The sequence below is a fragment of the Eptesicus fuscus genome, chromosome 20, assembly GCF_027574615.1.
Source record: "Eptesicus fuscus isolate TK198812 chromosome 20, DD_ASM_mEF_20220401, whole genome shotgun sequence".
Classification (NCBI taxonomy): Eukaryota; Metazoa; Chordata; class Mammalia; order Chiroptera; family Vespertilionidae; genus Eptesicus; species Eptesicus fuscus.
The window spans coordinates 50,766,032-50,793,019 of record NC_072492.1 but is presented as its reverse complement, the minus strand read 5'-3'; the positions used below and the strand labels follow the sequence as shown (position 1 = coordinate 50,793,019).

General features: G+C 70.5%; 2 protein-coding genes across 3 annotated transcripts in view; both read right to left on the bottom strand.

Moving 5' to 3' along the window:
- Positions 1–2,732: 2,732 nt before the first annotated feature.
- Positions 2,733–7,851, bottom strand: CHMP6 (charged multivesicular body protein 6). The gene is made up of 8 exons (XM_008154994.3): positions 7,735–7,851; positions 6,018–6,127; positions 5,851–5,938; positions 5,308–5,394; positions 4,420–4,485; positions 4,128–4,208; positions 3,982–4,033; positions 2,733–3,459 (listed from the first exon to the last, which is right to left on the bottom strand). Exons 1-8 carry the CDS (start codon positions 7,795–7,797, stop codon positions 3,404–3,406), a joined length of 603 nt encoding a protein of 200 aa, XP_008153216.1. The 5' UTR covers positions 7,798–7,851; the 3' UTR covers positions 2,733–3,403.
- A 1,631-nt stretch (positions 7,852–9,482) lies between these two features.
- Positions 9,483–26,988, bottom strand: part of RPTOR (regulatory associated protein of MTOR complex 1) — a 79,503-nt gene continuing 61,997 nt past the window's right edge. Inside the window, exons 16-35 of one of the 2 annotated variants that reach the window (XM_054708839.1) lie at positions 26,726–26,917; positions 26,348–26,488; positions 26,060–26,177; positions 25,204–25,344; positions 24,833–24,991; positions 24,503–24,621; positions 23,920–24,023; positions 23,297–23,480; positions 22,698–22,805; positions 20,068–20,173; positions 19,767–19,881; positions 19,522–19,646; positions 18,680–18,784; positions 16,502–16,549; positions 13,823–13,929; positions 12,995–13,122; positions 12,497–12,583; positions 11,818–11,934; positions 11,603–11,732; positions 9,483–11,095 (exon numbers count right to left, since the gene is read on the bottom strand). In XM_054708839.1, coding sequence (XP_054564814.1) covers positions 11,027–11,095; positions 11,603–11,732; positions 11,818–11,934; positions 12,497–12,583; positions 12,995–13,122; positions 13,823–13,929; positions 16,502–16,549; positions 18,680–18,784; positions 19,522–19,646; positions 19,767–19,881; positions 20,068–20,173; positions 22,698–22,805; positions 23,297–23,480; positions 23,920–24,023; positions 24,503–24,621; positions 24,833–24,991; positions 25,204–25,344; positions 26,060–26,177; positions 26,348–26,488; positions 26,726–26,917 — 2,403 coding nt within the window. In that variant the 3' untranslated portion in view covers positions 9,483–11,026. The remainder of the gene's footprint in view (positions 11,096–11,602; positions 11,733–11,817; positions 11,935–12,496; positions 12,584–12,994; positions 13,123–13,822; positions 13,930–16,501; positions 16,550–18,679; positions 18,785–19,521; positions 19,647–19,766; positions 19,882–20,067; positions 20,174–22,697; positions 22,806–23,296; positions 23,481–23,919; positions 24,024–24,502; positions 24,622–24,832; positions 24,992–25,203; positions 25,345–26,059; positions 26,178–26,347; positions 26,489–26,725; positions 26,918–26,988) is intronic. The other variant, XM_054708840.1, reaches the window with a different exon arrangement.

Here is a 26,988-nt window from a genome sequence, read left to right as displayed (position 1 = left end):
GCCCCAGGAAGTAAGACCGCTCCCCGGGGACCAGGCTCCCAGCTGCACTGCGATGGGGCCGGTGGGAAGGAGAACAGCCCCCCCATCAGCGTCCTCTCCCGCCTGTCTGCCCGGCCGGCCCCAGAAGCAGCGAGGCCTCGGCGCCCAGGAGCGGCCTGACGGGGGAGGCGCCTGGGGAGCCGGGACCCTCCTTGCCTGGCCCGGCGGTGAGACTGGGCGGACGCCCTGGACGGAGTGGAGGGCTGACCTGCTGCCCAGACGCTCTGGGTGGGCGCGGGGCCAGGTGGTGGCCCGGAGCCAGGGAGCCGGCTCAGCAACCTGCCCACAGGACGGGGGCGGACCCCACGCAGGAGGCTCTGGGGCAGAGTCTCACCCACTCAGACCTCTTCCCCTGGGGGGCGCTGCACCTGCCGGCCGGGGCCACCCGTCCCATCCTCAGGCCGCTGCTGCCTGCACTGGGCCCTGGGGCCGCTGCTGCCACCGCCCCCCCCCCGCCCCCCCGTCCCTGCTCCGAGGGCCCCGCTGAAGCCCAGCCTCCCTCTGCCCTGGGCAGACCCGGGAGGGATCCCCAGTGCTGAGGGCTCCTGCAGAGGGTTCTAGACTGGAAACTCCTGGAGGCCCCTCACCAAGGAGCCTGTGGCCCCCGCCCAGGGCTGCCGGTATCAAAGGCCCGACATCCATCTCACGCCTCAAAACGCGCGCCCCGTGGCCTGTGGGTCCCGCCGAGCGCTGTGGGCGCCACCTCATCGCTGAACCCGTTTCCTTTGCCGACTTCCAGCAGTGGAACCCAGGCTGGCGCAGGCCCCGTCTTAGAATGCAGCCGGCGGGGGGATCGCCGAGCTCGACTCTTACATCGACGTTTCACCAAATTTGGGGAATTTCAGCCACTGATCCTTTGCGCGCTTTGCTCTGCTCCCACCTCCACGCCCTGGGGCTCTGGCACCAGCTGGACCGTCCGCCGCCTGGGTGTCTCCCTCCTGCCCCGGGAGGCGCTCCCGCCGTAGGACACGTCCAGGCCCGACACGGCGCCTCGTTCTGTGCGGCTTCTGCTCCGCAGCCGAGATGTTTCCTTCCCGCGTGTGGCACCCACTGGGTGACTGCGACACCCCACCCATCGCCCTGGAGACCGCAGGGCGCCCCGTCCCCACCCGCCTCCCTGGGAAACTGGTCCCCTCGTCACCATCCTTGGGCCTCGACTTGGGGCTGTGAACGCGACAGACTTTGGTGACTCTGGGGAGCGATGTGTCCCTGTTGGCTGCGCACCGTCAGTTTGGACTCGGGTTCGGCCCGGTTCATGGCCGCCGCCTGTGCCGTCCCGCAGAGCCAGGTCCCGTCCCGCAGTTCTCTGCCCCCCCCACCCGCCCCCTCGCAGAGTGGAGTTCCTCTCGCTGGGCAGACGGCTGGATCAGAGTCCGGCCCGGCGCTGCGCCCAGGTCTTCCCCGTGGTGGGGGGCGCCCACTCACCCGCAGCCGCTGTCCCTGTCAGCCAGGCGGGTGGGGGTGCAGCTCACGTCGTGGTAACACCAGAGGGCCCCCCGGGGGTGCAGCTCCCCCAGCGCCGTGGGGCTGCATGCCTGCTGAGCTGCGTGAACTGTCTGCCCCCCGGGCACCGAGGGCTGGGCCACGGATGACCCGCACGCCGCAGGCCTTCACCCACACAGGCCGCAGGGGCCGAGGGCACAGGCTGGGCCACACCCGGGGGCCGGCAGCCTCTTAGTGGGGAGCAGGGGTCCCTCTGCACACCGCCCTCGAAACACGGGGCCCACGACCCGTGCAGGCAGACGTGTGCTCACGGAGCCCTCAGACCACCGCGGAGCTCAGGCTGAATGCCGACTCGGAACCCAGACACTGGGCGGGCTCCGAGTCAGAGGGGCGGGCAAGGTGGCGAGGGCCGGACAGCTCGGACAGGCACCGCGGGCACACGCGTGGCCGGGCGACAGGAGCGGGGAGCACGCTGGGGCTGCGAGCCCCTCACGCCCACCCTCGTCCCTTTTCACAGGAGCCGCGGCACTCGGGCAGCCGCGCCCGGGTCCCGGGAGGCAGAGGGCAAGGTGGGGTCAGGGGCTGGGGCCATGTCCTGTGCCCCGCAGGCCAGCCAACCCCTCCTGGCCTCCAGGACCCAGGCTGCAGAGGGACAGGCCCGGGGGCTGCTCCTTCTCGGTGGGGACGCCCTCCGAGTCCTGGGGACGGGTGGCCGCTGCCACCACGAGCAGGGGGCCCAGCCGGGCACTGGCGATGCGGGTCCTGCAAACCCCGAGCCAGCAGGCAGAGCCCCCTGCTGGCAGAGGCGTGCACTGCACCTGCGGGTCCCTTCACACAAGCACCTGCGTGCCCAGCCCTGGCGTCCACACGGGCCCCTCGGTGGGTGCCCCTCCTGCTCCTCACCGCTGCCGGCCTGCTCTCCGGGCCTCGGGCGTCCTGCCCGCACATCAGGACTGCACACAGCCCGGCTGGGGCCCGGCACTGCCCACCCTCCCTCGCCAGGACCGTCTGAGGCCGGCCACCAGCCGGGAGCCACACAGCACCTCTCGGGTGAGGCTGCCCGTCACTCCTGAGGGAGACGGAGCCCAGCCTGCCTTCGGCCCGGCGCCCGAGAACCACCTTCCACCTGCCCAGTCCCAGCCCCGCCGCGGCGCTGCCCACAGTGAGTGCCGAGGGGCGAGGGACACCGGGCGGGTGGGCAGCTCTAGCCCGCCCTGGCGCCCCCAGACCCCAGGCCACGAGGCGGCAGGTGTGCAGGACCAACTTTAATGGGTGCCGCGTGTGGGGCTGGGCGTGACCCAGCGAGACTGTCGCTCCACAGGGAGGGGAGTCCAACAGCGCGGAGTGGAGGGCGGGCAGCCCCGGGTCTCGGCAGGTTCCCAGCCCCAGGGTCCCACGGGCACACACCCCGTCAGCACCCGGGAACCCAGCGGGCTGTCCGCTGCACCTGCTGTCGTGTCCTTTCTCAGCAGGCCCGAGGGGACGCGGGGCCATCGGTCCAGCAGGGACGCCCCCGGCCTCCCTCCCCCAAACGCAGACCCAGACGCGTGCTTCCCCCGAGCCCACAGGCAGCGGCGGCCGGGAGGCCTGGCCAGGTGTCTGCTCCTCGCCGAAGCCCCCGCCAGGGAACGGAGCAGGAGTGACGGGCAGGGCCAGGCGGGACCAGCGCCAGGCGGGTTGGCCGGCCCGGCCCTGGAGCCACAGCTGCAGAAGCCGCGTTTGGCCGGACGTTGGACTGTGGCCACTTCATCCAGAAACGAGCACGAGGCAGCACCTCCTGCCTGGAGAGGCGCGTGGAGGCTCCCGGACAGCGAGGCCGCGTGCACCCGCCGTCAGCACCGCGCCCGGCCGGTCAGGGCTGGCCACGCGCCCAGACGCCCTGTGGGTCCAGTCCCGGGTCCCTGCAGCCACCCGGAGGCTGTTAGGAGGCGGCCACCAGGTCCGCCTGCCGGGGCCTGGCCCTGATGGCGGTTTTCTCTGTGGAGGAAACAGAGACGTTTGTCACGGGGAGAGGACTCCCCGGCGGACACGCCCGGAGGCCAGAGGAGCCAGGTCCCAGGGCTGGAGCTCCTGCGAGAGCCCGCACAGCTCCCAGGACGGGGACGAGGACGGCGACTACGGCGCGTCACAGAGAAGCCAGCGGGGCGACGAGGGGAGCAGGCACCGGGCGGGCGGCCCTCCCGCAGCCCAGAGGACAGAGCTCCCGGGCGCCGGGTGAAGGAGCAGACGCGGGGCCGGCAGAGAATACGGACGGCTGTTGGCTGATGCCCGGGCCGGCCGAGGCCCGACACTCAGAGCACGCTGGCCCGGAGCCTGCTCCGCTGAGCCGGCCGCTTCGGCTCCTCCCTCAGGACCCGCCTCTCCCACGGGGTCAGCTCTCCCGGTCCCCCGCCAGGGCCAGGGTGAGGCCGGCGCCCAGGGAGCCGGGGAGCGGCCCTGCGGCCAGAGCCCCTGCTCGGCTCAGAGCTGTGCCCCGCGGACCGAACAGGGAGCAGGTACCTGGCTTCTCCGGAAGGGGCTCCGAGGGGACCTCTGGGAGCTCGATCTGTTCCTGCGGGAGACGAGGGACGGGCTGAGACCAGCCCAGGGCTGCCTCCGCCCCTCGGGAGGGAGGGTCCCGGCGCCGCGTGCTGACGGGCCGTTACCTGCGTGATGGCGTCCAGCTCCTCCAGGACGGCAGCCTCGTCCTCCTGCGTGAAGCTCCCGGCCAGCAGCTCGTCGATTTGCTGCAGGAGGAGGGGCCGAGGTGGAGCGGGGGCTGGCCGGGCGGGGAAGCCGCCCGTGGGGGGCAGCCCGACTCAGACCCTCACCCAGAAGAGGGGCCGCCACAGGCAGGGGCGGCGGGGCCCCAGGGTGGCCCTCGGACAGTCACCGAGTTGGCAGCTGTCCTCGGGGCTGTGGGAGGGGGGACGCGGGCCCCACGGACCCGACACCTACCCGCTGGTACTCCACGGCCTCCTGCGTCTCGTCCAGCACCCGCTCCACCTCCTCGATGGACATCACCTGGAGGGACGGCGGGAGGGGCGTCCTGAGCCCTTAGAGCCTCCGGCAGGAAGGCCGCCTGGTCCTCAGGGCTCCGACCCACCCCGCCCCCCGTTCCTGTTCAAATGGAGCCGGCCCAGAGGACACACGCCTTCCCAGAATCCCCACCTGTGCCGACCCCGCCGGCCCTTCTCACTAGACCCGGCACCCACAGCCCCCCGAGCAGTTTCAGTGAAAACAAGTGAAAGTGCAGAGCGTTTCCTCTGGGCAGCGGCTTCAAAGCAGCACCTTGGCCTGGCTGGCGGGCACTTGGCCACACCTGCCCAGAAAAGCACCAGCCTGGCCAGGTGGCTCAGTGGATAGAGCGTCGGCCTTTGGACTGAAGGGTCCTGGGTTCGATTCTGGTCAGGGCACATGCCTGGGATGTGGGCTTGATCCCCAGTGTGGGGCGTGCAGGAGGCAGCCGGTCCATGTTTCTCTCTCATCACTGATGTTTCTATCTCTCTCTCCCCCTCTCTGAAATCAGTAAAGATACACTTTTTTTTTTAAAAAAAAGCAGCATAACCTGGCTCTCCCCCCAGCACCCCCCCCTGTCCGCTCCCCAGGAGGGAGGGCAGGAAGCCCTCCTGTTAGCTCACCCCGCCCCTGACTCTCCCCTGGTCACATGAGCACCGTGGCCCCAGTGTGTGCTCACCGCCCTCAGTGGACACCCGAGTCTGCCCGTCTTGCCAGACTCCCTCCCGCAGCACCAACACCTGGCGGCTGGCCTGGCGCAGGCGTGGCCTCGGCGCTGCGTGGGGCCAGGCCCCTCCACCGACCGCTCCGCTCGGCCCGGGGACCCACCTGGTGCATCTTATTCAGACACTCGTTTCCGAACTTCAGCCCCTCGATCACCTTCATCTCGATCTGAGTGAACTCGATGCTCTGGACCTGAAGGACCCCCGCCCAGGCCCGGTCAGCGCCTCCGCCCCCGCGACAGGATCAGGGCGAAGCACCCCTCTGGCAGGCTGTGCCCCCCCTTTCCTGCCCTCCCAGCTCCGGGGCTGCAGCGGCTGAGGGGCCGCCCCCCCTCACCAGCAGCTCTGGCCGCAGACGGAACACAATGCTCAGCGCCTACTGCCAGGGACACCGGCCCCCGAGACCCCCCTAGACACCAGAGTGGCCCAGCCCCCAACCACTGCCCTGCGAGAGCCACCAGCCCCCACCCCGCCCTCAAGCCCATCAGGCTCCCGTGAGAGGTCCCTTCCAGGCCCCGGCCTGACTCCTGAGCCGGGGCTGAGCCCTCGGAGAAAGGGAAGGCGCGTGTCGGCCCCAAAGGGGTACTCCCGCAGCCCGCCGGCCCCCCAGCTGCCTCCCAGCCCCCAGGCCCCGCCGGCCCCGGCCCACCATGGTCTCCAGGCTGGCGATCTGGTTCTCCGTCTTGTCCAGCAGCTGCTCCCGGTACCGCTTCTTCCTGAGCAGCAGCTTGGCGCGTCTGCAGAGGAGCCGGCGGTGACCCAGCGCCCCCTCGGCCCCCTCGGGGCCCCGCCGCCCCCCGCTGGCCGGGCACTCACTCCTTCCGGCCCTCCCGCAGGAGCTGCCGGGCCACCTCGCGCTCGCGCTCCAGCTGCTGCGTGACCCTCCGCTGGTACTGCCTCAGCTTGTCCCGCTGCTGCTTCAGTTGCTGCCGAGGGCGGGTCTGCGTGAACGCCGGCCCTCGCCAGGCTCCCTGCCCGCGGCCCCCAAGGCGCACCCTCTGCCTCCCGGGGGCCCAGGGCAGTGTCCGGCGACACTCCTGGCCGTCAGGACGGGTGGCCCGGGAGCCTAGTGGGGAGGCGGCCCCCACCTGCCGGCCGTGCCCACGTGCTGCTCTGAGCCACCACCGCGGGCACCGAATGCCAACTGCGGGGAGAGCGGGGCTCTGGGTCGGGTCAGGGGGCTGCAGGGCCTCGAAGGCTGATGGTGCCCCCCCCCCCCCCCACCGCGGGCTGAGGTTCCCTGCTCCGGTCACTGAGGCGTCCGAGTGGACCACACGTCACCTTGCCGAGCGAGGGCCCCTGCGCAGCTGGGAAGGAGGCTCGGTCACTGGTGCACCCGGACGGCCGTTCCCCGCCCGAGGCCATCGCCGGGGGCGCCTGCGGTCACCGCAGACACGGTGTCGCACCTGCAGCCTGCGTGTCGGGGCATCGCCCTGGCCGGTGAGCCGGGGGTGCCCGTCTCCCAGGCTCACACGGTGGGGAACGCCCGCCCGCAGGGCCCTCAGCGCTGTCCGAAGGGGCTCCCTCCCGTCTCTTTAGGGCCTGTGGGCGGTGACCGGCTACCAGGACAGGGGCTGGCTCTTCCCAGCTCCGGCCGCCCCCCGCCCAGGCCGCAGGGACCCGCCCCGAACCCGGCCGTGACCCGGGCTGGCAGGGTCGCCAAAGCGGGGCGCTGTGTGAAACAAGGGGTCTCGGCGGAAGTTCCTCACTCACTGCCTTTCCATCCTAGGAAAACACCAGGCAACGACGAGCAAACTGTGCAGACCCCATGGTGCCCGGGGGACCCCCACCAGGTGACGCCTGGCGGTGACAGGCCTCGAGCAGCCCAGAGCCGGTCCTTCTCCCGCGGGAAGCCAAGGCGGAGGCGGCGACCTGCGGGCGGGGCGGGCGGCCTCGCGGTCCTCCAGGCCCCGACCTCCGCTCGGCGGCCCGTTTCTCCGCGACAACCACACCCGCGGCCGCCGGGGCTTCCGGTAAGAACCGTTTGTACCTCGCGGTTCCGGAAGCCCCGGAAGAAGAACCGCGTCCCTGGAGCCCACTGTCCCTTGGAACAAACACCGCCTCTTCGGGGCAGGAAGCTCAGGAAAGCGCGAGCCGCGCTGCTCCCGCCAGGACGGACCCCCGTGCTCGGCCCGGAGACCCGGTTCGGCGCCCACGTCCCCGGGCCGCATCGCAGGGTTCTTCCCACGGACACACCTTCCACCCCGAGCGCCCCGGAAGCCGGAGCGCATCGCCGTCCCCATGGCAACGGGAGGCCCCGGAAGCAGATCCCCAGGACGCGCTCGCGTCCCAGTGCCTGGGGGACGGCGCCGGCCTCCGCACCGGAGCGAGGGCCCCGCGGGGCGAGCCCGTCCCGACCCGGTGGCCTCGGGCGCCTCGCGCGCTGGTCCCGGGCGCAGGCCAGGCCTCCCCGCCGGCTCCCCCCGCCTGGCGCCCGCGAGGGGAGCCGCCCCACGAGCGTGGACTCTGGGACAGGGCGCGACCGCGCACCGAGGCCCTCCCCGCCGGCCCCGGCCCCGCGCGCCCGGCTCACCAGGATGGCCTTGTCCTGCTCCGTGACGCGGCTCTGCTTCTTGCGGCCGAACAGGTTGCCCATCGCGCCGGCCGCGCCCCCGCCTCCCTCCCGCCCGCAACCGAGCCCGTCGCTCCGTCGCCCCTTCGCCCCGCGGACGCGTCCCAGCCCCGCCCCCGACGGCGGCCGCGCGGGGCCAGCGCAGCGGAGCGCGACAGCGCCCCCTGCCGCCCGCACGGGGAGCGGCGCGCTGACCCGCCGCGGGCCGCGAGGTTGCAGGTGCGTCCCCAGCTGTGCGGACGGGCCTGACCCGGCTCCTCCGGCGGGTCCCGGCAGGCGGGGTCCTCCGGTGAACGGGCGCACGGAAGGCCACAGCCACCCACCGGAGGGCGCGCCGCCCAGCACCCCTGCCCGCCCGGCGGCCGGGCCACCAGCTCGCGTCACGGGGGCCACTCTGCTCACTGCGGCTCCTTCCTCAGCAGGTGACGCCGCCACGGTTGAGGCACTTGGGGGGACCTCACACCTAGAGCCACCGGGTCCCCTTCTCCCCTCCCCTCCGCTGGACGCCAGGCCGGGCTGTGGCGGCCCCCAAAGTGGCCACGCGGTGGCGCTGCAGGGCCGGATGGCAGACACGGAGGGGCGGTCTGTGGCTGAGCGGCCACGACCCGCCCCAAACGCAGGGCCAGTGGTCACCAGGCTGACCAGCCGGGGACCCTCCCCAGCAGGACGGGCACCCGGACTCTCCGCAGCCCATCCTGACCCTGAGGCCAGGCCCCCGAGGCGCAGCCGCTCCCTCCAGAGGCAGCTCGGGGCAGGGCCTGACGGACGCCCCTCCCCATGGGACAGGCGGCCCCTTGCCACCCCAGCTCCTCCTGGCTGAGGCCCGGGGGCGTCTGGGTTCTGCCTGGAGGGCATCTAAGCCCCAGGATGGCCACCCCCGGGCAGCCGTGTGGAGCGGCCTGGAGGCCTGGGGCTCGGGGTCACCACAGCGGCCTCGGGGCCGAGTGCCGGGGAGTGGGGATGCGATGGCTGTCACTGCTGCCGGGAGGCGTGGGGCGATCCGGAGGCCGGAGGGCGCAAAGCCCGCTCCCTGAGCTGCTGGAGGGAGCTCCCTGCCCTGGGTGTCAGCCCCGGGGCCTCCAGACGACCCTGACCCTGGAGGTGCGGGCCAGCGCAGGCCGGGGATTGGGGAGCCCAGGGCTGCATGTGGCTCCAGTCCCGCCCTTCCTCCCGAGAGCCCTGGTCCCAGCCTGCCTGGCCCCTCTGGCCCCCACTGCCCTGCCATTGGCGGCCCCTCGTCCCTCAGCCGGGACAGCTCCTGCCCACCCCAAGGACCCCTCGCCTCAGCAGCACCAACCAGGCACGGGGGGTGGGGGAGGGGGCTCCCCCAGGAGACTGAGGGGCCTTCCAGTTGGCACAGCAGAGTGATGGGTGACTCCTGCCTGGGGGTCACTTGTGTGATGGGTGCGCCCCAGCACCACAGCCAGGGCATCCAAACCCTACGCCCTCTCACATCCCCGCCCACGACAGGTAGCATAGATATTTCCTGGGGGCTGCCCAGCCCCCTGGGCCAGGATCCCCCATTTCCTGTCACAGGGTGACAGAGCCTATCCCCAGGCCTCCTCAAGAAACCACTGCCTGAGGTGGGCAGCGACCCAGGACCCGCCCTGCAGGCTGGCGCCCCGTCTTCAGGCCCCCGCCCCGCCCCCCAGAACTGCTCACGCCCACGTGGCCCACATGCTGCTTCCCCAAGGACGAGCTGCCGTCCGCACGATTTCATCACGTTTATTGTCCGTCACCGAGCTCCCGGCCACATGGCAATCCTGTCTCGTCCGTCTTCGATTTATTCCGATAAAATAAATAGGTGAGCAGCCTTTAGGGCAGGCTCCCGTGCCTGTGGGCCTCATGATTGAGTTCTCGCGTCAGATCTGCGAAGACAGCCTCGCGTGGGGCAGCTCGTGGTTTTGTCTCAAAACACACAGAACCGCACACGAGCCGGAACCTGGAGGGGACCCGCTCCACGAATCAGACACTCCCTCCGCGTCTGGGTGGAGCTCGGCCTCCGGGAGGTTGGGGGTCCGCACTGGAGCGCCCCGCGGACGGACGCCGCGCAGGGCCGCGGCAGGCCCCTCCTGCACCAGCCCCTCCAGCCCGTGCGGACCCGGCCAGCACGCCCTGGGCGGAGGCCGAGCCCACGCCTGCAGCCAGGAGACCTCCGCGAGCCGGGCGCTCACGCACATTCACACGATTATTGGCCTCTTGCTGGCAGAATAAATGAAGCCACCTCACTCCTCTGAATAACCCTGATTCCCAAGTGCGTTTCAAACATCATCACTGAGGCGGTTCTGAGTTCCCGGTGCTGCCTCAGCGCACCCTCCGGGCCCGCCATCGGCCGCGGCCACCACTCCCTGCCATGCGCTCACACACGCATGTCTGCACACGCCTGTGCACTCGCACGTCTGCACATGACTGTGCACTTGTCCACACGTGTCCACACAGGCCTGTGCTCGCACACACAGACGCGATGACGTGAGCAGCGAGGAGCTCGTGTGCGTGTGGCTGCAGCGTGGGGACAGGGACTGCAGACAAGATGTTGTCTAACCGGACACTCCCAGGCCTCCAGCTGTGCCTCCCTGTGTGCACGTGTGACACGCGTGCGAACAGGCAGGAAGATCATGGACCTGGGCCTGGCCTTCGGGGAAACAGCCCGTGGCCTCAGGCAGTGGCTGAGTCACCCAAGACCTGCCTCCCGCCCGAGGCCGCAGGCCCTCTCTCTCCAGGACCTTGGTAAGGGGCCGAGCTCGAACCCAAGGCCGCGCCTGTGCTGGAGGGTGGCTGCGTGGTGGGGTGGATTGAGCCCGGGGGGTTGGCGGGAGGCCCGGTGCCAGCTCCTCCATCTCCTCGGTGCCGTCTCGAACCCCAGCCCTCCCGCGGCTCGGAGCCGGCCCTGTGCACAGCGGAGGCCGCGGCTGGCGGGCACCTCCTGCTGGCGCGTGGCGGGCGGTGCCGGCCCAGGGACCGCCAGGTGGCCGAGCCGGAGGAGCCGTCCGTCCGGAGCGTGGAGCTCAGGCTCGGGTCCCGTGGGAAATAACACGAGTGTTTCCGCTTCAAAACTCTCGGGAGGAAACGGAGGTGCGGGAGGGCAGCGCCGGGCCCATGACATCATGCCGTCACGCCGCGGGAGGGACTTCACGGGCCACACGCGACAGCGAGGGCAGACGGGCAGGCAGCGCAGCTGGAGCCTCGGCAGCCGGGTCAGGACCAGTCCCGGGCAGCGGCCCCTCGGTACATGTGGCCTGGCCCGCGGGCGCCGCTATCTGACACGCTTCTCCACGGAGTACACGGACATGTAGTAGTCGTTGCTGCCCACGGCCAGGTGAGGCTGCGGGGAGAGGGGCGGGTGAGTGGTGAGTGGTGAGCGGGCCCAGGGGCAGCAGGTGAGAGCTGATGGGGCCGGGCTGGGGCTTCCCGCAGAGCCATGCCCCGCCCCCCGCTGGAACCCGAAAAGGCCTGGTCCCCGAACCTCTCGGGGTTGCCTCAGGGATGCTCTGGGGATCCAATGGCGTGCCTTCGGCAGAGCCGCGTGCTAGCCTGTGACTGCGGATGCCTGTGCACAGGACATGCACTGGGTCACGTGTGTGTGTGTGTGCATGCATGTGCTGCCCAGAAGACTCCTCGGGGAATTCCTCCAGGGGTGACATTAGTGCAGGTCAGAGGTGACAGGAAGGCGGGTGGCTCACGTTATTGCAGCTGGGCCTTCCCCGAGGACGGGGTGCTGCCTCGGGGAGGGCGGTGGGGGGCCCAGGAAGGTGGGGGCGTGGCTGCAGCCACCCGCTCGCTGCTGGCCCTCAGGTGCCCGGTGCCCGCCCCGCCGGGCGTGGGGACAGACCCAGTGTGGGTGGAAGGCCAAGCAGCTGATGGCGCCGACGCGCTGGCCCATGAAGCCGTCGTAGTACTTGATGCTGTTGATGAGCTCCCCGGTCCCGCTGTAGACGGCGGTGAACTGGTTCACAGAGCCGCTGCAGGGGCAGAGGGGCTGTCAGCGCCTGCTCCGGGGGCGGGGCCGGGAGGGCGGGGGTCCAGCCTGTGGGGCCGGGCACCTACCAGGCGATGAGGTTGGCCTGGGGGTGGATGTCGAGGGCCGTGAGCCCCTTCACGATCTGCAGCACGCTCACAGACTCCGGCATCCGCGGGTCGAAGAAGCGCACGTCCCCGTTCACGCTGCCGAGAGGGGGTCGCGGTGAGGGAGGCCGGCCCGCCGGCCCTGGGACGGGCACGCAGAGGCCATCTGGAGCCTCCTCGGCCCCGTGAGGCCCACCCACGACCCCGGCCGCCAGGACCCCCACGGGAGCAGCAAGGCCGCCGCAGGACAGAGTGTGGGAGCGGACACTTGCTTCGTTTCTGCCCCGAGAAGGGACTGTGCTGCAGGGACACGGGCGGCCGCTCCCCGCCCGCCCGCCCGGCCCCGCGCTGTCACTCCAAGAGCCACGCTCTGTGTTTGCCATCACAGGGGAGACGGCGGCTCCCTAAGGAAAGAGCGGCGGCTGTGACAGTAAGTCACACCTGCTGCCCCTTTAAGGGCAAATGAGCGTTCGCTGCTCAGTGCAGGAGGCACCGGCGGCCCTGTGCCCACTGAGGGGCACGCCTCCTCCCCGCAGGCTCTCGCTGCCCGAGGCGAGGCTCCAGTGGGAGGACCGAGCCAGCCCGCCCCGGAGGGCCCCACGGCGGGGGGACGCCCAGGACGTTCCCCAGCGGGAACTGTCTCACAGCTGCCCAGCCCTACCTGACGCTCACGATGTGGCCCTCGGGGCGCTTCTGCAGGCAGGCCTTCACCACCCAGGCCGTGTGCTCCCGGAATGTCATGACGCGGCTGCGGGCAGAGCGGGGGACGCGGTGAGAGCCCCAGGCAGGCAGAGCGGGGGACGCGGGACAGGGGTGCAACGTGTGCTGTCACCTACCAGCCCCAGCCTCGGGACGGTGGCGGACGGCGGACACCAGCTCCTCAGCACCCACACAGGTGCCCTCACCTGCCCGCCTGCCTCACCCGCACCCATGCACGTGGTCCCGACGCCACAGCTGCTCACGTGCAACCCAGAGGGGTGGGCAGCAGCCTCCCCGGGGACCTGAGCTCGGGAGGCAGCGCCTGGCCTGGACCCGGCCCCACCTTCCCGTGGCCCGTCCACGCTCACGGGGCGTGAGGCCTCTGTGGAGGGCCCAGCAGCCTGGCAGAGATGTGACCACGGGCCCAGGGGCACTGGGTGGGCGGGCGCAGCCGCATTACCATTCGCTGAGGGCCATCCTCCGGTCGTAGACGCGGACGGAGCCGTCCCCTAGGCCGGCCACGATGAGGGACCGCTGGGAGTCGCAGGACAGGCTGGTCACGCAGCTGTCGGCGCCCGTGGGGATGTCCTAGGGCCGAGCACAGAGACCTGAGCCACCCGGCCAGGGACGAGAGGGAGGCCCGCGGAGCCCGGGGCACCTGCAGGCCGCTGGGAATTGAGTCAGGCCACTGGGGCCGAATGACAGGCCGGGGCGCACCAGGGCCCAGCCGGGAGCCACGCCGAGACCTGGTCCCCAGGCCGCAGTGGGCAAATAGGCTGGTATCGACCGCTTTCTGAGCCAATTAAACCCCTCTGTCCTGGAAAGAAGACGAGCCCTCGGGGCAGCAGGAGCCATTGCTCCGCTGTCTGCTGTCCGGGAGGGTCTAGGGGAGCGCCCAGCCCACACGGCCCCTGGCGGCTGTAAGGGCGGAAGAGCAGAGAGAAAGCGTGGCCCGGGGAGGGGCGGGGCCTCAGCCCGGGGGTCAGGCAATCCCACGGCTCCTGTCCCTGTGTGAAGAGGGACAGCAAAAGGCACTTCAGGAAGCACAGGACCCAGCAACCAGTCACAGCTAGGAGCGTCGCCCTGCGCTGACCTCCCTGGCCTGCGCGGTCATCGGCGTCTGGGACGAGCAGGGTCAGCCCAGGCTGTCACGCCGGGCAGGGCGCCGCCACGTGACCCGATCCAGACGCCAGCGGGTCTGAGGCTCCCAGGGCCCAGGCCCCCTCCCTCCCCCCGCGCCCCCCCCTCACTGACATGTCACAGCGGCTCAGCGACCCCGAGCGGTTACCTGCACCTTCATCTCGCGGTCCGTGTCCCAGATGCGCACGATCCGCACGTCCCCTGAGCTCATGAGGAGGCCGGTCTCCTGCTCCCAGTCCACCACCATCCCGGCGCCTGCGAGAGACGGCACGCCTCACCTGGGAGCCTGCTCTGGGCACACGCCACCCCGCACCCAGGACCCAGACCCACGCAAGCTGGAGCCGGGCTCCGGGTGCACGAGTCCCGGGCGGGGCAACAGTGCGGCCCAGGCACTGCGGGGGGCAGGGCCTCCGCGGACTCTGTCCGAACCCTGGGCTCGGCCGGTGGGTGCTCGGGGCTGCAGTGCTTCCCGAGGCCGGGAGCCCCCTTCCCCACGCGCGACGGGACAGCGGACCAGCGGCTGCAGCACCGGACCTCCGGGAGGACGCGGCTTAGGACAAGATCTAACGTGCTGTCGTCAAGCCTCACCCAAGGGGATTTTCCCCATTGACTCAGAGAGAGGGAGGGAGAGGGAGAGGGAGGGAGAGGGAGAGGGAGGGAGAGAGGGAGAGGGAGAGGGAGGGAGAGACAGGGAGAGAGAGGGAGAGGGAGAGAGGAGAGGGAGAGAGAGAGAGGGAGAGGGAGAGAGAGGGAGAGAGAGAGAGAGGGAGGGAGAGAGAGGGAGAGAGGGAGAGAGAGGGAGAGGGAAAGGGAGAGGGAGAGGAAGAGGGAGGGAGAGAGAGGGAGAGGGAAAGAGAGAGAGAGAGGGAGAGAGAGGAAGAGGGAGAGGGAGAGAGAGGGAGAGAGAGGGAGAGAGAGGGAGAGAGAGGGAGAGAGAGAGAGGGAGAGAGGGAGAGGGAGAGAGACACTCTGACCAGGTGTCTCCAGCAGCGCCCTGAGAGGGCCGGGATCGAACTTGCGACCGAGGTACGTGCCCTTGACGGGGATCGACCCCTCGACCCTGTGGCCCGGGCTGACACTCTAACCACGTGGCCACACTGGGGGCAGAATAAGATTTACTTTAAATGTTTAGTTGCAAATGTTTTAAGCGCAGAGAGAAGGACATGGGAGAAATCCTTGTACCCGCCGCCCAGATCTCACAGTCGCTAACGTTTTGCCATTTTTGCTTTATTTTGGAGAAGTGACGTTTTAGACGCAGGGAAGCCTCCCGTGGCTGCTCCGTCCTGGGACGAACCTCCCTCAGGCGGGCACCTCCCGGGTGTCACCTCCCGATGTCGCCGAGACCGGCCCCGCCTGCGGAGAGCCCCTCAGACACAGCCGCCGAGGGCGGTCCTGCCGCTCCCCTCCCAGGCTGCCGTCGGCGGGTCCTGCCGCCCAGACGGGACGCAGCCGCTGGCCTGCCCGCCGAGACCCCCAGTCCTGCGTCCTGCCTTCCAGACGTGATGGGCGGAGAGTCTCCCCTGACGGGACCCTGTCCTTCCCCTGAGCGGTCCCAGCGCCCCGCTTTCCTCCGGGGCTGGCAGCAGAGGCCCTGCCACCTGCAGTCTCCTCCCTCCCTCAGCTGTTTCACCGTAAGAGCTTCTCACAGACCCAACACGGTGAGTCCTAGGGTCTGCAGGTGATTGTTCTCTCTTCCAGGGACACGCGGGGCCCCACGCGGACCCGCCAGCCCCACGCGGACCGGCCAGCCCCACGCGGACCGGCCAGCCCCACGCTGTGCTGCCTGCCCGTGGAGAATGAGCCACTAAACAGACAAGGACAAACAGTCGCTGGGAGGCTGGTCAGGCTCTGGCCCTGGACAGGGATCACGTGTCACCCGGGGGGGGGGGGCGGGGGGCTCCGTTGGATGGAGCGTCGCCTGTGCACCAAGAGGTCGCCGCCCAATCCCTGGCCGGGGCACGTGGGCAACCAGGCCGTTCCCTCTAAGAACCAACACAGACGCACCCGGAAAAGGACCCACTGGGCGCCTGGCTCGGTGAGGCTCCGCCTCTTCAGTCACCTGCGTGGTGAGACCCCAGAGGAGCGCGCCTGTTTGGTGAACCGTAACCGACAGGGCGGCACGGCACCACCACGAGAGCCAGTTTCCCAACGGGACCTGCCGACAGCAGCGCTGCCTGTGGGAGTCGCTGTCCCCGCCCTGGTCCACAGCGCCCCTCGCCTGTCTCCTCCGCGGGATACCGTTTGATGTGGCTTCCGCCCGAGCCAGCGCCGCCCCCCCCCCCCCCCCCCCCGCCCCCGGCTATCCTCTGCCCTCAGCCCCGCTGCTGCCTGCACCTGGCGCTCAGCAAGCGGCCGTGCGCACGTCTCCGACGGAAACAGGTGCTGCCAGAGGCCTCCTGGGTGGGAAACCCGCCTGGGCCTGCGGCCTGAGGACCAGGGAGGCGGCCGGATGCCCTTCTCGGTCCTGGGCCGGTGGGCGTGGCTTGGAGAGGGGAGAATGCGGACCCTCCAGAGCGCAGGGTGAGCCCAGAGTGGGCAGCGCAAAGGGGGGTGAGATTCGGAGCCGCCGGGCTGGAGCGCCCACCCATGGAGGGAGGAGGCGCCGGAGGGCGGCCCTCGGGCGGCTCCCTCCGCGGCTGGGGGTTCGGCCAGGGCCCGGGCTCTGCACCCAGGGCGGTGCTCTCTGGCTGGCGTCCTTGTTAGACGGATCTGTGCGGACGGAGCGAGGGAGAACCAGCCCTGACCCTCTGCTGCCCTGGAGGGCACCGCAGCGTGGGGACCGCGCCAGCAGGAGAGGGCGGCGGCCCCGGGGGCAGAGGGCACTCACCTCCCTGCTTACTGTGGTCAAGATAGATGGAGACCTTTCGGGCCAGACCTGCGAGGAGACAGGGACGTGGTCTGATGGAAGGCGAGCGGCCGGGTGCACTGACCCAACCAGACTGACGACGGCTCAGAACACCCGGGCAGCAGGGAGGTGAGGGGAGGTGCTGGCGGGCACCTGCTGACTGCGAGAGCATTCACCTGACAAACGCCCACGCGGTCGGCAGGGTTTGCCTCCAAACGGCCTGTCTGGACGGGAGGTCGGAGGTGCTGTGGCCGAGAGACGGGACCTAACACGGCACCGCACGCCCGTGTGCTCGGGGCTTGGAAATGCCTACGTGCGGGCGGGTGGCCGGGGGCGGGGGGGTCCAGAGGTGGGGAGACGTGGGAACGTTTCGGGGAGGTGAGTGGCCAAAGCGGCAGGAGCTGCCCCGCGGCTGCGCCAGGAGGCAGAGGGGGGCGGCGGGCACCTGGAGGCGGCGCTGGGTGGTCTTAGGAACAAGGCGAGGCTGAGACAGGGCCTGCGATGCTGCCCGTCACCCCAGCTCCCGCCAGGCCTGCAGGGGCCCCGGCGACAGGGAAACGGCTGTGTGGTGGTGGGGTGCCGGCTGACAGTCTGTTTCTGAAGAGCATGGCTTCGTTTTACACACACGCCAGCCCCGCCCGCCTGGAGCTGGCCCCCTGGCAGCCAGGCCCCTCCCTCCTGAGCCGATTAAGGCGCTCAGACCGGGTGGGGGAGCAGAGAAGCCTCTGGCAGCAGCAGCACCGGGCAAGGGAGGGAGACTAGGGCCCCGGGAACCCAGACCCTGACAGCCTGACCCCAACCTGAGCCGTCACTGCTGCGGGCACAGCGAGCCGTGAGCTGAGGCCTCGGGGCCCTGCGATCCCTGACCTGGCTCCTGGAGGACAGCAGGCAGGGGCCTGTCACCCACTGCGCACGCGGCCGGCTCCCCCACCTGAAGGCAGCGTGCAGAGCTGTGCCTGCAGGGTCACGGCCAGCGCACCCTCAGCACGGGGGCCAGGCCAGGCCAGCGCACCCTCAGCACAGGGGGCCAGGCCAGCGCACCCTCAGCACGGGGGCCAGGCCAGCGCGCCCTCAGCACAGGGGGCCAGGCCAGCGCGCCCTCAGCACGGGGGCCAGGCCAGCGCGCCCTCAGCACGGGGGCCAGGCCAGCGCACCCTCAGCACAGGGGGCCAGGCCAGCGCACCCTCAGCACGGGGGCCAGGCCAGCGCACCCTCAGCACGGGGGGCCAGGCCAGCGCACCCTCAGCACAGGGGGCCAGGCCAGCGCACCCTCAGCACGGGGGCCAGGCCAGCGCGCCCTCAGCACGGGGGCCAGGCCAGCGCGCCCTCAGCACAAGGGGCCAGGCCAGGCCAGCGCACCCTCAGCACGGGGGCCAGGCCAGCGCACCCTCAGCACAGGGGGCCAGGCCAGGCCAGCGCACCCTCAGCACGGGGGCCAGGCCAGCGCACCCTCAGCACAGGGGGCCAGGCCAGCGCACCCTCAGCACGGGGGCCAGGCCAGCGCGCCCTCAGCACGGGGGCCAGGCCAGCGCGCCCTCAGCACAAGGGGCCAGGCCAGGCCAGCGCACCCTCAGCACAGGGGGCCAGGCCAGCGCACCCTCAGCACGGGGGCCAGGCCAGCGCGCCCTCAGCACGGGGGCCAGGCCAGCGCGCCCTCAGCACAGGGGGCCAGGCCAGGCCAGCGCACCCTCAGCACAGGGGGCCAGGCCAGGCCAGCGCACCCTCAGCACAGGGGGCCAGGCCAGCGCGCCCTCAGCACAGGGGGCCAGGCCAGCGCACCCTCAGCACGGGGGCCAGGCCAGGCCAGCGCGCCCTCAGCACGGGGCCAGGCCAGGCCAGCGCAGGCGGGTCAGGCGAGCGCATGGCTCCAGCCCAGACAGAAGCACACGCTGGCGCTCCCTGCGCACTCATCCCACAAAGGGGTTTAATTTGGGTGCAAAGAGCACAGAACGCAGTCCCCCAGCCCCGTCAGCAGCATCTCTTTTCCCAGCAACACCCCTGCCAGCCAGGGACGAGGCTGAGGACAGGGGCGTGCAGGCCAGGGATGCCCCAGGTCATGCCCGACGGCCTCTGCACAGCCGCCTCTCCCAGGTAGAAGCGCTTTTGTGGAGACGGGGGAAGCGGCCGGCTCACGATTCCAGGATTGGCCTTGACACTGACCTCGGTTTGTCGGCAGCATGTCAGAGAGCCCCTGCCACGCGGTCACCATTTCTGGATTCTTCTCCAAATCAGCAAAATTCTTCCAGACTCTGATGGCGCCGTCATCTTGGGGACAGGAGAGAAGGCAGTCAGCACGCAGGTGCTCCCTGGCCCGAGGAGCCACGAAGATGCCCCTCGCCTCGCGGAGGCCTGGTGGGGGCGGCGGCCACCAGCAGGCTGTCCCTGTGGGCGCGCCCTCCCGAGGGGCCCGGGACTTTGGAAAGAGCGCTCAGTCAGTGACCAGCCCTGTCTCAGGGCTCGGCGCCCTCCGCGGCTCCCCCACGACCTCTGTCGTCGGGGATGGAGGTGCCGGGAGACGGGCAGCGGCTTCTAAGCCAGAAGCAGAGCTGCGTCTGAAGTGCTGCGGGAGGTGATGGTTCGCCAGGTGGCTCAGTGGGCAAACCAGGGTGCCAGGGTGAGGCCGAAGTGCCGGCACTTCAGAGCAAACGGGAGAGTGGGACCCGCCGCAGGTGTGGGCTGTGGCTGGAGGGACCGTGAGGGTCACCGCCAGGCAGAGGGCCCCCGGCGACCCGTCTCCCTCCACCTCGCCTCACAGGCTTCGCTGAGGCTGCGTGGACAGCGGCTCCGGCGCCTTTCCTGGCAGGGACGAGCGGGTCCCCGAGGCGGACACCGTCCCGAGGCCCTGCCGGCCCTGGTCACGGCTCCCCGCTGCCTGTGAGGAGCCCTCTCCCTCAGACCCTCCCACCTCCTGACGGCAGTGCCTTCCTGTGCCTCTGCCCGTGGGAACGCCGGTCCAAGGAAGCTGCCAATGCCCGGCCCGGCCCGGCCCGGCACACGCTCACCTGTGGCCGTGAGCAGCAGCGAGCAGTCCTGGCCGTTAAGGTACTCCATGGCGGTGACCCGCGTGTACCGAGGGTTCCCGTTGTGGAAGTAGTCCAGCTTCTCCCCTTTCTCCCAGTCCCAGAAGCTCCAGGGGCAAGAGAGGGACAGCGATGAGGCCGGGCGCCGCCTCACGCCCGCCAGGACGGCCGTCACGGCCACACCGCGCCCCCCGGCCCCCGCACTGGTGCCGTGTGCACACACTCACCAGATGCTGTCCTTGTCCGCGACGGCCACGCAGGGCGTGAAGGGGTGGAACTTGACCACGGAGGGGACCCCGGGGTTCCTGTTCAGGAAGATCTGGTCGTCCAGCCGCGTGATGCCTGCGCAAGGGACGCACGGCGGCCTCAGCCACAGCCAGACGCGGGGCTGCACCCGGGCCCGGGGCAGGCCGCTCCCGCTCTGAAACCTCAAATGCAGGAGCCGCGCTCGTGGGGGCGGGAACCCCAGGCTGCGTGGGCTCGGGCTGGGCCCCTGCCCTACCCCTCCTGCGGCGTCGGCCGCCTCACCCCTCTGGATAAGCTGCTGCGCCTGCCTCCGCACGCGGCTGTTGCGCAGAAACCGCCACTCGCGCTCCTTGCGGATCTGACTCTCCAGGTCGTGCTCCTCCGGGATCTGCAAGTGCAACACCCGCCGTCCAACACCGATGGCCGAACACGGCCCGCTCTCACGCAGAGGCTGGGCCGGCCCCTGCGGCCCTTGGCCCAGCCCAGGCTCCTTCTCTGGTTAGAGGCGACCGAGGAGCGTGACCGGAGCCGGGCCCCGGGCACCCCTCGGGAGGCAGCCGGGCCCCGGGGCGCTGGTCCTTCGAGGGAGCGCCGCCGTGGCAGAGTCAGGAGGGCCGGCAGCCAGCCCAAACTCGCTCCGCAGCCGCGTCTCTAGCCTGTGGCTCCTGCTTCTTGTACTTTATCCTCTTGTGAAGGAACCGGCGCCTCGCCCGGGCCACCGAGGTTTCCTTCCCGACGTTTCACGGTCCCCATTCAGGGCTGACGCGCTCTGGCTCGTTCCCGCAGGTGTGAGGGGCTGCGGCCCCCCGGCCCCCGAACAGCCCACTGCTCCAGACCGACTCCCGGCTCCGTGTCCCCCTGGCCGGTGTCGCCTGCCACCACGCCACGTGTCCTGATCGCCTGGGCTGCGCAGCGAGCCTCGCCACGAGACCGTGAGTCCCAACCACGACCCGCGGCACCTGTCTGGGTTATTCTGGTCTCTGCTTCCCCCTCGCACCTGAGACTAGGCTGTCGGTTTCTAAAAGCCTCTGGGACTTCGATTGAGACCGTATTGATTTACATCAACTCAGGGAAAACATTGCTGAGTCTCTCAACCACGAGCAGGGCCTCCATCGATTCAGGGCGGACTTCTTACCGGTGTTCCGTGCTTTCAGCATTGGGATCTGGCACGCGCTGTTCTCTGGGGTTTGTATCTAAATATTTCGTGTTTCAGCGGGCGCCACGGGGAACGGTGTGATTTCACACAGAAGCACGACTTCTGTGTGACGACGCGGCGCCTGCCCCTTGGGACACTCCCTTCCTGAGCAGCACGTTGCCGGGTACCTGGGGTCCGTACGGGCACACGACAGTGCCACCTGCACGGGCCTGCCTCCCCCGCCACCAGCCCTCCGCGGCTCCCGCCTGGTTGCAGGGTGTGGCCGCCGCCGTGGCCACCTGCTCTTCTCGAGGAAACCGGGACAGGCCCCAGGCGCCCTGCGAGGGGCCCCGCCACCCGCCTGCCCAGCGCGGTTACTGGGAACGGACGCCGAGTCCTGCCCCTCCCCGCTCTGCCGCTAGGAGGCGCCCCTGCTCCCTCTGCTCTGCTGGTGGCACAGGAGCACTGAACGCTGGCCCACCTGCCTTCCCGGACAGAGCCCTGTCACCGGCGTGGACCGTGTCCTGATTGTGGCTGCTCTGCTAATTACGTGCGGACTCGGGACCCACGCTAGGAGGGACCCTGGCTCGCAGCGATGTACTCTCGCTACGCCCTTGACAGGTGAGTCCCAGGGGAGGCTCCAGCGTGGGACAGGGCGTGAGGCCGGCACTGCCCAGGGGCAAGGCCCGCAGCACGGGGGGCTGAGCACAAACCCTGTGCCTTCGCAATCGGAACAAAGTTCAATGCGTCTGCTTTAAAGCACACGACAGGCCGTGCCTGTTCTTTCTGAAGCAGGTGTGAGCTCTGGAGCCGCGTGGGGGGGGAGGTGTGAGCTCTGGAGCCGCGTGGGGGGAGGTGTGAGCTCTGGGAGGCGCGTGGGGGGGGGAGGTGTGAGCTCTGGGAGGTGCGTGGGGGGGAGGTGTGAGCTCTGGAGCCGCGTGGGGGGAGGTGTGAGCTCTGGGAGGCGTGGGGGGAGGTGTGAGCTCTGGAGCCGCGTGGGGGGAGGTGTGAGCTCTGGGAGGCGCGTGGGGGGAGGTGTGAGCTCTGGGAGGCGCGTGGGGGGGTGTTGGTCTCATCCATCGAGGGGGGCCCTGTCTGACACAGCTCTTCTCGGCACTCGGACCTGGGAGGAGGCCCTGAGACGTGAAGAAGCTCCAGCAAACGCGGTCGCTCCCGCCATGTGCCTGGGGACTCGGCCTCGCTAACCAGTGTCCCGTGACGGAGCTGCAGACAGCTCTGCCTGGTGAGCGCGCAGGTCCTTAGACCGAGGCCGTGGGGGGGGGGGGGTCTTCATTTCTGAGGGGCAATCCCAGCCTTGAGCTATTTCCAGTTCCCACGTGACACAGGCTAATGGAAAAGTCCCCCGGGCATGTCCCCGCACACACGTGCCATCAGACAGCTAGTGAAGCCACGGAAGCACACACGCCTGTGCGTACACCTGGGCAAGCAGGAGACTGAACACAGACGAAGAACACGCTCTTAGCACAGATCCCAGTGAACGCAACAGGAAGCCCGCCAAGTCCTGAGGCTCCCAGGTCCGCCGCCCCCGGAACTGCAGACGTAGCGTCGTACCTCGCCCTCTCATGCCAACGCTGCGCCCCCGAAGCCCCGGCAGCGGGCTGTTTCCACGGGCGTGGCAGCCACGGGACCGTCTGTGTGCACGTGACACCCGCTGCCCCCGAGGGCCGGCACTGAGGACGCTTCCTGCCTGACTCAGGCCCACCCCGCCCGCGGGGACCAGACCCGCTCGGCACAGACAGGACGACGGCCCGCGCACCTTCATGACGGGCTGCGCGAAGTACCGGGCGCTCCAGTCGCAGAAGCCCGTCTGCATCGCGGCCGAGATGAAGCTCTTGTGGCCGGTGTCGTCCGGGTCGTCGGCGGGCTTCCAGGCGCGGGGGGAAGAGAGACAAGTGAGCCCGTGCCCTCCGTTTCTCTGCGCCTCGGAGCCGCTCAGACCAGACAGAGGCAGGTCTGGCTGCTGCGTCCCGTACGCCTGGGGCCGAGTGGGGGATGGGGCCGAGTGGGGGCCGGGACCGAGTGGGGGATGGGGCCGAGTGGGGGCCGGGACCGAGTGGGGGATGGGGCCGAGTGGGGGATGGGGCCGAGTGGGGGATGGGGCCGAGCTGTAGGAGCCAGCATCAGGGGGGCCACCTGGGTCTGTGCTCCAGGAACCGTGTCGCCCGGGGGCCGGTGGGGTGGCCTGGCTGTCCCTGTCCTGAGTGGTTGGATAGGCCCCTGGTCACCCGGTCACCGATGCCCACAGGCCTCGGCCACATGGTGCGGGGCTGCGCTCAGACCGGCCCCCGCGTCCCCGGGGCGTGAACCCATCAGGAGTCTGAGTGCGTAAGCCACGTGCCACGTGCAGGCGCGCACCTGGTCAGGGCCCTTGTCGAACATCTTCCGTGTGCGGGGGAACTGGTGGGAGTGGGGCGTGTACTGTGCCCCCGTGGGCCCGGCGGTGCCCAGCCGGCCCGCAGGCAGCTCACGGCTGCCTGGCTGCTTGGCCACATCGTTGGTGGGGCTGGAGCTGCTGGCGCTGGATGTTGGAGGGGAGCCCCTGCCGTTGGGGAGAAGAAACCGGCGTCACCTAGACCCACCAGGGACGCCCAACACCAGCCGCTTCTGCCGGACCCTCCTCCCCCTGCCCCCCCATCAGCGGCTCCATCAGCTGCGATGCTGCGCGGGGGGCTGGGAGGGGGGGGGACCAGCAGGTCCTGGGGACCCACTGGAGCCAGCGGGAGGCGGGCCGGCGCTCCTCCCTCAGGTGAGCTCCGCCGCCTGCTGGCCACGAGGGGACGCAGAAGCTCCCACAAGCCGCGGAGCGAGGGGCACAGAGGCCAGGCCCAGCTCCGCTGCGGTTTGTGCGCGAAGGCGGGAAGGATCCAGGAAGGGCCGGATCGGAGCCGTGCAGGCGGGAGAGGAGCGGGGAGGGAGGGAGGACAGGAGGCAGCCGTGGGCGGAGCGGAGCCCTGAGGACGCGCGGAGCCGGCACTCACCCCGCGTGCTGGATGTGCACGCCCTTGTTGGTGGGGCTGGCGGGCGCCGACTGGGTGAGGGAGGACGCGCTGAGGATGCGCTGAGGCCGGGCGTTCATGGTGGCCTGGAGAGCAAAGGGACCAGGTGTGCACCGTCAGCGGGGATGAGCTGGGGCCTCAGGCAGAGCGGGCCTTTAGCAAGGAGACGCCGCACCGATGGCAGGTGCCAGTGGGAACGCCCGCCGTCACCTTGCGGGTAAGATGACCCCTCCTGCTTTTCCAGAAACTATTCCCTGGAGGGCAGCGGGGCCCGGAGCTGGCCTCCTTGCCATGTGGGCAGCAGGGCTGAGGGGGAGGAAGCCGTGAGCTGGGGGCCGAGGGCCGCAGCACCTGCGGGTCTGGCACTGCGCCAGCGAGAGGGCTGTGCCCTCCTGGTCCCGGCTCTCGGGAGAGGGAGCCGAAGAAACCAAAGATGGAGGTGCCAACCAGCTGGGAGCGGAGAGGGAACTAGAAGGGCTTTAGGTTCCGCTCCAGCAGGAGGGCGGGAGGAGGTCAGGCACGGGGCGGAGCGGGGGCCGGGCGGGGGGGCCGGGGGCACACGCACCTTGTAGGCGATGCTGTTGAGCACCTTCATGGCCAGGTCCGACACGTCGGGGTAGGGGTCAGCTGCCAGGTGCAGCAGCACGCGCCATATCTGCGTGTACACGCTGTTGAAGGAGACGCCTGGGGGGAGGGGAGACGGGTCAGGAGCAAGGGGCTGTCTCCTGGGGGCAGGGCCACGGCGAGACCGCTGCTCCGGGCTGTGATGGAGCGACGGAAGGTTCCGGCAGCCTCCCTCGCGATGAAGCGACTCGTGTCACCAGCTCCAAGCTGGGTGACGGCACTTTCTCACGTCCGGCCGGGCGGCCGGGCCCTCTGGGCTGCGGGGCCTCACCTATGAGGGAGTTGAGCGCCGAGTAGGAGCTGACCCTGCGCATCTTGTCGATGGTCTCGAAGGACAGGATGGACTCCTCGTTCTCAGGGCTGCCCAGCGTGCTGCTGGCGCTGCTGCTGGCGCTCAGGTTCCCGGGGGAGAAGGCCACGGCGCCACCCGCTGCGGCACACGGAGGCCATCGGTCCGGGCGCCCAGACCCCCTTTCGGTCCCACTGCCCTCCCAAGGAGACCCAGCTGTGGGACCCGGGCCGGGGAGGGGGCTCGGTGCTAAGGCGCCACTGCAGGCCACACGTCTGTGGCAGAGGAGGGGCGGCACCTGATTCCTCGGCGCCCCCCCCCCCCCCCCCCCAGTGCCCGGCTCCGCCTCTCACATTCCTCCGTGAGGCTCAGGTTCTGCAAGGACTTGTTCAGGCTCCGGGCGGTGGTGACGGCGCGGATGTTGCCGTAGGAGCTCACCGAGCGTAGCCGGGGGGCACAGGGGCTGTCGCGCACGGGGGTCAGGCTCCCGCTCTCTGGGGGAAGGGGAGACCGCGTTCACCACGGGCGTCGGGGGAGCCGTGCGAAAGCCCCCCGGGCCCACGCGTGCAGTGAGGGTCTGACACAGGCAGCCAGGCAGCTGCCCAAAGTCACGCGGGGAGGAGCGGGGACCCACGCGTGTGGTTTGGTGAGCGGGCCCTGTGGCCGCACCAGGTGCCCTGCGAGGTGGCGCTGGCAGGACCCCCGTGCCCTCTGGTGGCGCACGGCTGTTCCCACGGGGCACGTGCACCCCTCGGGCCCCTCCCTGACGCTTCGCTACGGATCACGAGCCCTCTTCCCGGCAGGCAGGGACGGCGGAGCTCCAGGGGCGGGGGGCGGGGGGGGGGGCGGGGGGGGGGGCGGCCGGACAATGAGACAAACTTGGTAAAAGGCCGATAGGAGAGGAGGCGCTGCCTAACGTGCCTCAGAGCCGGGACCCGTCACCGTGACGGCAGCGTCACCGCGGGGGCGCGTGCGCCGAGCCCCCGGCCTCCGCCGTTCCCACGAATCTCGTTCCAAAGGGGAGGGAAGGACGAGGCGGAGGGTCGGAGCAGCCCTTCGCCCTTTCTGCCTGCTCAGCGCCGGGAAGGGGAACCGGCCACGCAGAGCGGGCGTCCGGTGGCGAGGACGTGACGCCTGCGCCAGCTCCTGGCAGAACTGAGGGCTCACGGTTCGGACAGGGCCGCCGGCAGCGGGCGTGGGCGGGCGTACCTGCGGTGGCGGGCGAGGGCAGCGGGTAGTTCTTCTCCTCCTCCATGAACTGCAGGGCCACGGAGCAGAAGTTGCTCTCGTACTGAACCACCAGGTGCGTCAGCGCCACCACCAGCTCCTGGGAGGGAGGCACCGTCACAGCCCGAGCGGCAGCGGCCCCGACCGCGGGCTGGCGGCGCGTCGCGTGGAGAAGGGGCGAAGGCAGGGCCCTGCGCTCGGGCCGGGCGGGGGCAGCGGGCTCTGGAGGATCAGACGCGGAGCTGGGCGCTCACGGCTGCGGGCACGCACCTTCCGCACCACGGGGCTCCCGTCGCTGATCAGCTGGGCCAGCATCATGGCCACGTTGTGGTCGATGGTGGTGGAGTGGTCGGTCCTCTCGGCAGAGTTGCCCACGAAGGTGCCGAGGGCGAAGACGGCCGCGCAGCGCACCTGCGGGAGGCACAGGTCACCGCCCCCGCCCTGCGGGGAAGGGAGGGGCCTCGTGGCCCGGGGTTCAGGGGATGGGCTGTGGGGAGACAGCCGTGGGGGGCCGGGCCGTGGGGGCGCAGCTTCCGGACGCCAGGCGCACCCTGGTGGGAGCAGCCCCGTTGGAGGTGCTGTCCCCGTGGCGCCCCTTCCCCCACACGTCCGGCAGGACCACCAGCGCCACGGGCCCCGCGGACCCACCTCGGGGACGGGGTCGGAGAGGAGGCTGCAGAGCTTCTCCTGGGCGCTGTCCCGCACCCCACACCACCGGGCCGAGTCGAAGTTCTGCCAGATGCGGCCCAGGCAGATGGCCACCCACTGGCGCAGCAGGGGGTGGGGGTCGTTGAGCTGCTCCAGGCAGATGGCGATCAGGTTTCCCTGCAGGCAGGCTTCCTGTGGCGGCAGGGACAGCGTGGGCCTCACGCCCAGGGCGCCCGGAGGGGTGCGGCCCTCACCTTCCTCAG